The following is a 13053-nucleotide window of genomic DNA, read 5'->3' on the forward strand; positions in this document are numbered from 1 at the left end:
CAACAATATGTAGAGATCGTCTGAAAGTGGTTCCTCTGGTAACTGGCAGCTAAGAAGAGCAGGCATTTGTGTAGATGAAAAGGGTAATTTGTGTATTTGTGTGTGCACACACACATGTTGTGTACTGGTATTGGAGCTTGAACTCAGGGCCCTTAGCTTTATTGCTCAAGACTGGCATTCTACCACTGAGCTATAGCTCTACTTCCAACATTTTTAGTGGTTAATTGGAGATAAAAGTATCATTTCGTTGACCTGGCCAACTTCGAACCACAATCCTCAGATTTCAGCTTTCTGAGTAGCTAGGATTATAAGTGTGAGCCACAGCACTCAACCAAAAAGGATAATTTTGAAAGGCAAGACTGATTCTACTTGATCTCTGTGCTAACCCTAGGTTGCAGCTACATTGTTATATTTTTTTCAGTCCAAGAATATAACCTGCTGGAGAAAAGAGCTAAACTAAAATAGATACCAAGTGTTTTAGCAGTTGAAAGAGTGTCAGAAAAATAGAGGAAGTTCAGTAACTCCTGGCAACTCCTACCTCTCCTAGAAGAGGGAGATTTCCAGAGATTCAAGGATGCAAATTCCTTTTGCTACTGACAGTGCATTAACGTAGCTAAGCCTCTCATCTGTAGATGAGTTCGATGGAGCCAGGTGAAATCAATCTTAGGCTTCCTCTGTCATTATGGAAATGGGGTAGGTAATCAAGCATGACTAGCAATAACCAACTCTCCATATACAAGACATCATATCACTTTATTTTATCATGTATGATTTATCAGAACAACAACTATTAACATACAAAGTACCATTCAGCTCAACTGCAGGTATAGGCAGTGATAAGTAACTAATTCTTAGAAGAATTACTCCCACAATCTGTCCAGACACATTAACCTAGAAAAGTTCATAAATAGAAAACATTAATTTTCACATTGCAGCTTTCTGGAACATGTATATACAGGTATGCAGTCCTGTTAGTGGGTTGTTTCACAAGCTCTTTTTTGATTGGGTTTTTGTTTTTCTTTGTTGTATTTTGATATAAAATCTCCCTACGTAGCCCAGGAATTTACAATCTTGCTTCTGCCTCCTGACTGCTGAGATTATAAGGAGGCCATCATGCCTGACTTCCTTCTATTCTTGATGTGTTTTCTTTTTCTTTTTTTCCTTTGTCAGTTGTGGGTCTTGAACTCAGGGCCCAGGCACTGTCCCTGAGCTCTTTTGCTCAAGGCTCTAGCACTCTATCATTCTGAGCCACATCGCTGCTTCTGGTGGTTAATTGGATATAAGAGTCTCACAGACTTTCTTGCCCAGGTTGGATTTGAACTAAGATCCTGAGACCTCAGTCTCTCAAAGCTAGGATTACAGGCATGAGCCACCAGCGCCCAGCTTTGATGTGTTTTCTTATAGAGACAGTGATTTCTTCCTGCAAAATGGTAGGTTTTATTTGTTTTTGCAATCCATCATTACAATAGCCTGTGAATTAGTATTACTCTTCACAATTATAAAGTAGTAATATGGGAACTGCAGTATCTTTGCAATACAATTCTTTGTGTCTTCCTGGTAAGTCCCATCATTGGCAAAGAGCTTCGGTTGGAATCATTTTCCTACAACAACAGCCAAACTAAACTACTGGATTTTAGCATAGCACACACTTGTCATAGCTTGCTCTATTAACCCTTGGCTTTAAGTCCCGGTGATGTAATGAGGGTGGGGTGTTCTGGCAATTACCACATTTCCTTATCACTATTTACAGCCATTTGAAATCATGTTACTATGATTCCCAGTCGGACATACCTTTTCAGAGATGTTCACAGTACAGTACTTTGTGTGCGTGGCCTAACAAAATTTTTATATCATAAAAAATAAACATTTCTATAAAAATATAATACTTTCACTGTTTACATTGGAAAAACCAGTTAGAGTAACCTATACCACATGCACTGTACAGTAGAAAGCACAAAAATCCACGGAACAAAACATCCCAAAAGTTCTGTTCAGAATAACTACAATTCAGGATTTCCAGCTGTCCTCTGTTTATTTGTTTCAAAAGTGTCTGTGTGTGTATGTGTGTATGTGTGTGTGTGTGTGTGTGTGTATGTGGATGTGTACTGGGACTTGAACTCAAGGCCTGGGCTCAGTACCTTAGCTTTCTTGCCCATGGCTGGTGCTCTACCATGTGAGCCACAGCTCCACTTCTGGCTTTTGGTAAAGATAAGAGTCTCACAGAATTTCTTGCCTAGGCTGGCTTCAAATGGAGATCCCCAGGTCTCAGCTTCCTGATAAGCTAAGATTACAGGTATAACCCCCTGGTGCCTAGCAAGTCTGTTTTGGTAAATAAAAAGCATGACCTAATGCACAGTGGGACTCCCTAAAAGTTTGGTTTCCAGTTGTTTATGAAGTGGGTAGCTGCCACCTGAAACAGTAACTGTTTCTAGCCCATTAACCTTTTTCTTGTTCTACACATGAACCTTGCCTGGAACAGTGATTCTCTTAGTTGGTTGTAGTCTGCTTTAGAAACATGCTGAATTACCTTTAAAAATATTTATCATAAAAAATTGTTTAGTTTCAAACTTGTCATTTATGAAGAGCAGAAAAAACCCCCACAGTCACAATGTCTAAATGGTCACATTCATTAGACTGAGACGGTATCATTCTACAATGGTTGATTTTTAAATGACAAGTAAATATTTGGCTGAGGGGCTAAAACTGCTCCCAGCTATATTATGGATTTTTAATGTCATCTATGTACAATACATAAATATCCCTGTTATTTATAAGCACACTTAGGTCATGCTATTTTGAAACTTTGAGTGCATCGTCTATGGATATCCTTCAACCAAAGGAATGTGCATACAAAAATTTAAAAAGGAATGTCTGATAAAGTGGTGAGTGAAAATAGCAATAAAGAAAAGATTCATGACACTAGAACCCACAAAAGTTCTTCAAAACACTGGAATTCTGAATGAGTGGCCTGCTGGCGGGGCTGCCACAGCTGTCCTGGATGAGACCACCTTTTCTGTGTTTTCTGAATTCAGGACTCTGCTTGAGTTTAAGAATCACAACCCAGAATTCAGCTTTTGGACTCCGGTCTGACAGGAGTGTTGTCACAGTTCTCGGCCCCACTCACCTGTGGACAAAGCTTCCTGTAGTTCTGAGGCTTTGTCAGCTCAAAAGTTCCTTAGTATGACCAATATAAAGTCCCACACTAGTGCCATTTTGGCAAAAGCAAAATCTATTGGATGACCTTTCGAAGGCCAGGCAGTGAAAACTGTTGAAGAAAGCATGAATTCTGCTTCATGCTAGTACAATGATGTTTTTCCAAGGGGAGGGGGTGCTGGTGGAGCACCCAGGCCTCATGTGTCCACCTCTCCATCAATGTTATCTTGTGATGACAGCAGAGAAGGATAGGGAGCAACACATTTTATGTTCACATAAGTAGCGTTCACATGAACGTAGTGCTCGCCGATGAAAGTGGAGAAGATTGCTGATATCCTGGAGACCAGCTCAGAAAAGGATGGGCGCATTTCAGCTTTGGGATGCCAGCATTTTAGCATTACTTCATACCTGTTTCAGGGGGAGGAAAAAAAATGTGATGAAAGATTCCTGAGAAGCAAGTAATTCTGGCAAAGTACAGAATACAAAAGAGAGAGGGAGAAGATCTTGTGAGGACTCCTACTCACAAAGGGTCTGGGCAGTATTCCGGTTGTAAGAGCCTTCTGCCTTGCAGCAAGTAAATAGTGATATCAAAGGTGTTCACATCCGGGTAAGGGGGCGCTCCTCTCGTCATCAGCTCCCAGAGAAGCACACCAAAAGACCACTAGTAAAGAAAGAAAGGAATCCAGGTGGGAAGAGTGTGATCATACACATAGGAGAAGAAATCAGTAGGTTTTAGTAGCTAACCTTGGTTTAACATTTTCAATACTATTGTTATTTCAGGCAAAAATTTCCTGAAAGGTCATGACTAAGTTATATATTTCATGGCTGATTTAAACCAGAACTGGGTAAGGGTTGGATGACAAGTCAATGTAGGTTTTTAAAAGAATATGTTAAATCTACGTGTTGATTAAGATTTCATTTCTAGTTCCTGGAGTACATTTTCCAAGTTCTAACACGATACTATCCTCTACTTCAATAGCTTCACCCCAACTTTAGATTACTAGTAAGAGAGAAAGATAAAAGAAGCTTTCCAGACTCTAAATTTGTGGCATTTCAAACGGAATATATAGATACTCTTTAAGAAATTCAATCATAACTAAATGTTCATGTCAAAAAGGAAGGCATAATCTACATAAGTGAAAACCCACCATAAACATCAGAAATAATAAAACTGCTAGGCAACAACATTCTTTACAGAACGTTCAATTTAAATAAAATTATAATTTTATATTAAAATACTAGGTTATGTAAATCAGCTCTATCAGTACTTTATAGGAAGCTTGAAGGGACAGGCAAGGTTAATTGATTTGCTAAAACTCCCCAATATATTTGAATTCACACTGGGATAAACATTTAAGAGTTCTTGACCCTGGGGTCTTGCTAGGTCTACTGAACTTCACTAAGTATGCATTTTCTTGATTTAAAGCACTCTACTCAGAATAGATCAGGTCATATATATTATCTCTCCCTGGATATGTGCCAAGGTCAGGGTGACAAGGACAGGAATTCAACATGTGCAGATCACCCTGTGCAGAGGACCCAGGAAATCAGTAGTTATTTAGCAACACCTTAGTGCCACTCCTAGACTGAGAAGCCTAAAGGGAAGACATGGGGCCCTGAAAAACAAGAAGCTTGGAGAGTGCAGGGGAAAAAGGCCAACTAGCAGATGATGTAGGAAAATATGAAACAGAAGCAAGTAGAGCTCACAATACTCAGCTAGAAAAACAATGCATGCCTTTGAATGTTGTGACTGAAATAAAAAAAAACAGGTAGATTCTATAGTTAATGATACAAATTTCCATTCACAGCTCTTTGTCTTTGCCCAGCTTTTCCTTCCTTCCTTCTTTCTTCCTTCTTCCTTCCTCCCTCCCTCCCTCCCTCTTTCCCTCCCTCCCTCCCTCCTTCCCTCCCTCCCTTCCTTCCTTCTCTCCCTCTCTCTCTCTCTCTCTTTCTTTTCTTTTCTTTTTTTGAGGCAACTGAATGCCCTGGTCTAAATGCAGAACACAAACCCCTTTTCCAATTGGGAGCTAGATAACTGTACTATCTAACTCATTCTTTCAAAATTAAGTCTTTAGAGCCTGAGAATCTTGTAAGTAATTCTGACAACTTTATTGTGTTAACCTTCAATTCTAGACTTTGCTTTAAAAATTAACTTAACAAATATCTATTGACCTTTGGTCATGTACAACTATTAGGTTACTGTCCAAATTACCAATAGATCCTGGAGCTAATAAGAGTTGAATGTTGTGCAGATTACTCACATAGAAAAATAAGATCATGACTGTATAATAGAGCAATGGAACCAAAGAGATGAACTTTTCTGAAAAGCCTAAGAGATATCTGTGAGCACGGAAAACAGTTTCAGAAAGAGTGATGGGCACTTGAGGAAGATAGAATTTGTTTTTGTTTTTTTTGGGTCCGGTTGTGGGGCCTGAACTCTGGGCCTGGGCGCTGTCCCTCAGCTCTTCAGCTCAAGGCTAGCGCTCTCCCACTTGAGCCACAGAGCCACTTCCGGCTTTTTTCTTTTTGCTTATATGGTGCTGAGGAATCGAACTCAGGGCCTCAGGCATGCAAGGCAAGCGCTCTACCACTGAGCCACCTTCCCAGCCCTAGAATTTGTTTTATAGGTTCATGTAAGATGATGAGAAGTACCCAGCTGGTTAGAACAAGTGAGAAGTAGATACAGATTTTAATGAAAGAACTTGTGCTAGGGATGAGTAATTCCATGAGTAGTCACTCGAATTTTGTTTTAAATGGGCTTAAAGAATCCCAAGATTAGTTGAACTCTCCATTTGGGCATTTGCCAAAGAGAGACTATCTACAAGCAGGCAAGTTTTCACTTGTAGGTTTCAACACGCATACAGCTTATTACAGGCTTTTGGAAGTGGTCCATGTCAACATTCAAAAGATTGTACTGTCTTTGAAGCAAAACTCTGTGGACATATGCAATCAGTAACCATTTGCCAAAGCAGCATTACATATGAATGTCTGTTCTGCCCTATGTTGTCTATTAGTATCATTCAATGAGAGGGAGAAAGAAGTAGCATTATCATATCTACAGAAAAAGAAACTTTAATCAAATATCTGAGTGACTATTGTGATGTGAGAGCTGAGCGTTTCCATGTCCTGTGTATGACACAATTAGTTATTGAAAACCAATAATCAGTTACCTGGACCTACTCTTGACTGTCTCCTCTGCCTCCATACAGGAACAGAAACTGACATGCTTTCACTGGAAGACTTAACCAGTCAGTAGGGGACACACCTAGCCCTCTTGCTGACTCACAGGAAGGAAAAAAATATGATACCTCACTTCCCAATACCACACTCCTCATGTCTTACTAGCTGCCAACACTTCTCTTTTTAAGTTCACTTCCTCTATGAATATTATATTCTGCCCATTTTGTATTCATATACCACAGTTGCTATCCTGAAGGATGGAAACCTCAATATTTCTCTACCTCCCAGATATCACAGTTGTATGGAAGTTGCTCTTGCTCTGGTTTTTGGGTCTCTTCTCTTGGGTTTTGCTCTGCTTGTCTCCTTCACTTCATATTTGCAGTTTCTTCTCAATAATTGCTTCTGAACTTTTAAAACCCTCTTCTGAGCTAGTAGACTGTAGCTCATGTCTATAATCCTGGTTATTTAGGAGGTTGAGATCTGAGGATTGTAGTTCAAAGCCAACTGGGCAGGAAAGTCCCTCTTATTTTTCAATTACCATAAAAAAGCCAGAAATGGAACTTTAGCTCCAGTGCTAGGGAGCTAGCCTTGAGCGAAAAAGCTCAGTGACAGAGGGACAGTGCCCAGGCCCTGAGTTCAAGCCCCATTACTGACAAAAAAAATAATAATAAAAAAAAAAGGCAATGAAAGCCTGGAGATGTAGCTCAGCATAGTGCACTATGCTGCAAGTACTTTTGGGAATTTATGAACATATATTATGGTTACCTATCAGACAATTATCTCCAGTTTCCCATATGAAGATAACTGAAGTTATTGGTGTTCAACTTCTAAAAATATTATTTTGCCATGAAACTATAGGTATAAAAGAAAAAGAAGAGAAATTCAGGACTGACAAATACATTACCACATCTGATTTGGTGGTAAACTTCTGGGTTTGCAGGCTTTCCAAGGCCATCCACTTCACTGGCAGTTTTGCTCCTGTTTTATTGTGTACGCTGTAGTATTCTTTATCATACATATCTCTGGCAAGACCAAAATCAGCAACCTTGACAGTGAATTTTTCATCCAACCTACACAAAGGGCAAAACTTATTATTGGTGACTGAAAGCAAATAATTTACCATGAGGCTAAATATCTATAGATCTGAACGAGCGACTTTAATATTTGAAATTCATAACTTTTGAAGCCAGAGCTTCATCTGGCCTATTGACTAACACTAAATTATAGTGGAGCTTTTGAATAAAAATGCTCGACAATTACATTATGAATTCAACAGAAACATTCTGAATGGTATGACATAGGAAAATTTGTTTTTCTTTAATATATATCTGGAGAAAAGGTTCAGATCCCAGCTTTCCTTCGTTGCAAATAGAATGCCCAAATCCAAACACTAATCTTCACTTGTCAACCTGTCAGCAATACACAGTACCATGGGAGAGACATGACGTAGTACTATTATTTTTTTTACTCTTCCTTCTCAAATAAGCTGTGTCAGTATATAAAATCCTCACCCTTGAGATTAGGATACACAGTAAAGCATAAAAGAAAAGAATCAGGTTTAATAAAATAAGTTTCTGCTAATTGGGGCTATGTTTCCTTTGTTTAAGTTGGCTTATATGGTGTTATTTTTGTTTAAAGCAAAACTAAGGTAAGAGATTAATAGCACAGCTCCTTCATTCACACATACCATCAGTCATGCATCAGTGCTGTGCGAGTGAGAAAGCACTGAATCAATTACAAACTGTTGACTGTTGTGTTATACAGCCAGGCAGCCAGACACAAATAAAAGTTCTTTGTATATTCATTCTCAAATACCATTTTTGGTAAGGCTTCTACAGGCTGACTTCAAGTCTACTCTGGGGGAAGTAATGCATATTGGTATTTGTCTTACCAGCCCCCTTCCTTTTCACCATAAAATGCTGAAGATCAAATTCTCCCTCCCAAGCACTAACACAGTGTGAAATCACAACATTGGAGGGGCTACCAGTGGGAAGGACCCAGAAAAGCAAAAGTATACAACAGCTGTGTAAGATCCCCTATAGAGAGCAACCTTTTAAATCCTGGGCATGGTAAAGTCCAAAAGCCCCACCCACCTCCCCCAGGGTTTACAGGCCTGCATTTAACTGTGGAGGAAATAAAAAGATTTTTACATAAGAAGAGAAAGCACTCTCACTACCCTCGAATGGGGAGAAACACACTCTCCCAGGCTTTAATTTGTACTCCCGACACTGAGATCTGTATACTTACATACAGTTTCTTGCAGCCAAGTCTCTGTGGACAAACTTTTTGCTTGCAAGATACTTCATGCCTTTGGCTACTTGGAGACCAAAGCCTATAAGGTCTTTTACAGTTGGGTTCTGCAATAAAAGAGAATTGGAAAAGAATAAACTGAGCACCCATTATTCTAATGCTGATCTTGGTTTGAAATTCATACTTCGGAAGCAGAGCTTCTTCTGAAGTGCTTCTATGAACGATTAGTTATTATTTTGAGACAAGAATTCCACTATGTAGCTCAGATTGGCTTTAACTCTCCATCCTCCTGCCTCTGCCTCCCAAGAGCTGAGATTACAAACATGCACCATCACACCTGGTTAATAATATTAATCATAATGATGATGATGATAATAATAATAATGCTTGTTTCAAACAATAATTTGTGGTCTGGGAATGTGGGTTAGTGGTAGAGTGCTTGCCTAGCATGCATAAAGCCCTGGATTTGATTCCTCAGCACCACATAAGCAGAAAACGCCAGAAGTGGCACAGTGGCTCAAGTGGTAGAACACTTGCCTTGAGCACAGAGAGGCTCAGTGATAGTACCCAGGCCCTGAGTTCAAGTCCCAGGACTGGTAAACAAAACAAAACAACAACAACAACAACAAAACCAATAATTGGATACTATTGATAGCCACAACTACTTATTAAGTATCTATTATAAGCAAAACACCAGACTAGATGTTTTGATGAATTTTGATTAAATCTTAAACACTTCTGTAATGTAGATGGCAGGGACTCCATTTTTCAGATGGGAAACTGAAGGCGTGTTAAAACATGGGCTTTATTATTCTGCAGGTACCATAACAGCATGATGCAACTGCCATTGAAAAAATAGTTTGCTCCAGCTTTCAAGAAGAAGGGAACACAGGTTATGTAAGTCCACAGTGAAGCCCTGGAGACAGTCAGAGGAGTGGGGGGAAAAGAATCACCAGCAACCTTTGTGATGACCTTGAGAAGAAGAGGTGAGCAAGGAAAGCAGGTTTAAAATTGACTGCTTAGAATACCTTCAGCAGGCTCTAGTTTGTATGACTGTCCTAATTGTGTAGTAGCTAGGCCTGGGGTGATTAGGGTAGGTCAAAGTGAGGGGGTGGCGGCTGGGAATATGGATTAGTGGTAGAGGGCTTACCTAGCATGCATCAAGCCTTGGGTTCGAGTCCTCAGTACCACATATACAATAAAAGCCAGAAGTGGTGCTGTGGCTCAAGTGTTAGAGTGCTAGTCTTGAGCAAAAAGAAGCTCAGGGACAGTGTTCAGGCTCTGAGTTCAAGCCCCAGGTGGCTGGAGCGAGGTCTCAGGACCTCTTGATTTGCATAGGACTCCAGTTCTCTGCTGGCAAATTGTTGACTATTTCTAGAAATAGCCCTGAGAGAGGGCAGTCCCTCCAGGGCTCCCTTGGTTCCAGGTTTCAAAATATCAGAAACACAGTGAATATTTGTGTGTTTATTTCGCAGAGTTTGTGTGTGTGTGTGTGTGTGTGTGTGTGTGTGTGTGTGTGTGTGAACACTCCAGATCACCCAGAGAGTAAATGGTGGAGTTAAGATTTCAAGTTAAACCAAGTGCTCTCAAACCTACACGGTGCAATCAATCCCATTAGAAGCCCTCCTACTGGCAGTGATGTATCTGTTCACAGCCTCTTGGGTTCTGGACCATCACAAAGAATGGGTTTTCCCATCCTTCACAAACTCCACCTACAAAATTGAAAGGACAGAGGAATGCCACTAATACTATAAGGACTAAATCTGAAATTACACAGATGTCACTGTGGCTGACAGCCTTGACAAGGGCTTGCCCATCAGAAAGAGGATTATCTCTTCTTTGTCAGCCACTCAGAAGCTTGTGGACACAAGAGACTGGCACAAGAAAGACTGCGGCCCTTGCCCCACAATGTGTGGTGAAGCTGTGTCTTGTGGTGTAGGCTTGTCTTTTAAGGTATCAGAGTTAAGGGGCATATCAGTGTTGATTTCCTGGGTTTTAAAGGGACAAGTACTGGAGTAATAATATCCTAGAGAAAGTAATACAGTTACATCTATTAAGTCAGTCATCGGTAATGACAAGAGTTAAAATGAGATGTCAGGTAGCTTTGTGCTTTTGCAAGTTGAGTTCACCTTATCTGCAAAAATTCACTCACAGGAAATGACTTATTCTTTTGGCTGAATACAAACTATTTCTCTGCTATCCTTGAGCATATTTTCTTTGAGAACTTGATCCCCTGTTTATAAAGTTTTTGATCAAGAACAAAACTACTCTGTTGATTTCCACTGAGACCTGGAAGGCCGGTACCAAAATGGAACCTAAGGCCTTCAACTAAATTCAGTGGTGGGGATTCCTGTCCTCTTTGGCCCCTGTCTGACCAAAGCTTGCTCACTTCACCCTTTAGATCTTGACATAAATGTCATAAAGAAAACTGCTACTTGCAAGAAACTGTGATCTTCTTTTATAACCTTGAGCTCATTAATCCCCCAAATATCTTCTGGACTGACAACTATTTTAGGTGTTGGAGCCATAGAGGTATACAAAACACAGATAAATCCCTCCTCTCATAAGCCTGCATTCTAATGGGGTATGTGTATATCTATCGATGTCTGTCTATATCCATCTATCCATCCATCCATCCATCCATCCATCCACATGGAAATACTATTTATTTGTATGTTGTCAAGTACAGCACTTTTTACTAGAAGTATAAAGCAAACCACACTTACAATTTAAATTTTTTTTCAGTAACCATATTTAAAAAGTTTTAAAATGGTGAAAAATTTACAACAGTTTCAACATGCAAACAATGTTAGCGATGATCAGATATTTAATCTTTTATTACTCAATATTCAAAACTGGATTGTATTCTGCATGTAGTTTGATTTGACACAGACATTTATTTGTTTGTTTATTTATTTACTTATTTATTTATTTTTGTCAGTTGAGGGGCTTGGACTCTGCGCCTGGGCACTGTCCCTCAGCTCTTAAACTCAAGGTTAGCACACTACCACTAGAGCCACAGTGCCACTTCCTGCTTTTTCTGCTTATGTGGTGCTGAGGAATCGAACCTAGGGCCTCATGCATGCAATGCAAGCACTCTGCCACTGAGCTACCTTCCCAGCCCCCACACAGACACTTTTCACAGGTGGTTTATGTCTACCAAATTGCACAGCTCAGACTTGGTGCGCTGCTAAGCGTGATAGAGGAAGAGAAGACACAGTGAAGGCATGAGGATGAGAGAGGCCCAGGACAATTTTAAACATCTTAAAGGTGCCCAGCTTTGACAAAAACACTGGGGCAAAGGGCTGAAGGACATGAGAGAATGAATATGCAGATATCTGAGGGAACAGTCTTCCAGGCAGAGGAAGTAGCAAATATGAAGGTCCTTAGGTAGGAGAGTGGGTGGTAAAGAATTCATGTATAATTAGGTCTCCTAGAGTTTTCTCTGCATCTGGTCCTCCTCTGCTGTGCTTATTGTCTGGAACATAGCAGGCACTCAAAGATGACCTTAGGGTACCAAATAGAGGGAGGGCAAAACAAAGTTGCTTGCTGGGCAATTAAGAGTTATTGTCCCAGAGCTCAGTTCTGGAAGCTCACATCGGTACTCTGAGCTACTCAGAAGACAGATATTTGGAGGATTGTCATCAAAGTCTAGCCTATGCAGAAAAGGTTGCTAGATTCCATCTGGAAAACAGCCAGCAGTGAGCAGTGCTGGAGGTGAGGCTCAAGTGAGAGAGCACCAGTCTAGCAAGTGGGGACCCTGGGTTTTAACTCACATAAAGCCAAATATACTTGACTCAAAGCTGGCATACTTTGAAGGGATGGTTGGCTTACTGTTAGTACAGCAGTTAGTAAGCTTGGGAACACACTTACATGAGTCTCATTTCTAATGAAATTCCGAAGATCTCCATGTTTCATGAAAGGTAACACCACAAGTGGAGACCCTTCACTTCGAAGGCAGATTCCCAAGAGCGAGAGAACATTAGCATGGCTGAAATCTTTCATGATGATTCCCTCAGTCAGAAACTGGGAAACTTCTCCTATGTCCGTGATTCCTGAGAAATACAGTGGTGGCAACATTAACTTCATTACAGAACAATATTTTGTCAAAATCAGATAGAAAGAGCAATGAAACACAGCAGCAGTTATACCTTTGTCTTGAAGCCTCAACCTCAGAGTGTTTTATTTATTTAATTTTTTAAAATTTATTTTAACAATATACCTGAATGAATGGTGTTGTAGAGGTGGAAAGATGTGGTCACTTCCTTATCTACTACAAGGGTCACATCTGAGAATCTTAAAGCTAAAGACAGGTAAGAAATGGAAAGCACAACCAAAAAGCATAACATTTCTTTAGGCATATGTTTTGCAAGATAGAGAAGGCTTCAGAAATGAAGACTTAAGCACACAGGCAACATAAATGGTCTCTTGTTTTCTTTCTTACTTGTGTGTGTGTGTGTGTGTGTGTGT

At 40.1% G+C, this 13053-nt stretch overlaps 1 protein-coding gene across 1 annotated transcript in view; it reads right to left on the minus strand.

Moving 5' to 3' along the window:
* Positions 1-3037: 3037 nt before the first annotated feature.
* Positions 3038-13053, minus strand: part of Met (MET proto-oncogene, receptor tyrosine kinase) — a 108101-nt gene continuing 98085 nt past the window's right edge. The window contains exons 17-21 of the mRNA XM_013020040.1: positions 12457-12638; positions 8581-8690; positions 7238-7403; positions 3678-3814; positions 3038-3561 (exon numbers count right to left, since the gene is read on the minus strand). Coding sequence (XP_012875494.1) covers positions 3351-3561; positions 3678-3814; positions 7238-7403; positions 8581-8690; positions 12457-12638 — 806 coding nt within the window. The 3' untranslated portion in view covers positions 3038-3350. The remainder of the gene's footprint in view (positions 3562-3677; positions 3815-7237; positions 7404-8580; positions 8691-12456; positions 12639-13053) is intronic.

This window comes from Dipodomys ordii, unplaced genomic scaffold (assembly GCF_000151885.1).
Source record: "Dipodomys ordii isolate 6190 unplaced genomic scaffold, Dord_2.0 Scaffold48, whole genome shotgun sequence".
Classification (NCBI taxonomy): domain Eukaryota; kingdom Metazoa; phylum Chordata; class Mammalia; order Rodentia; family Heteromyidae; genus Dipodomys; species Dipodomys ordii.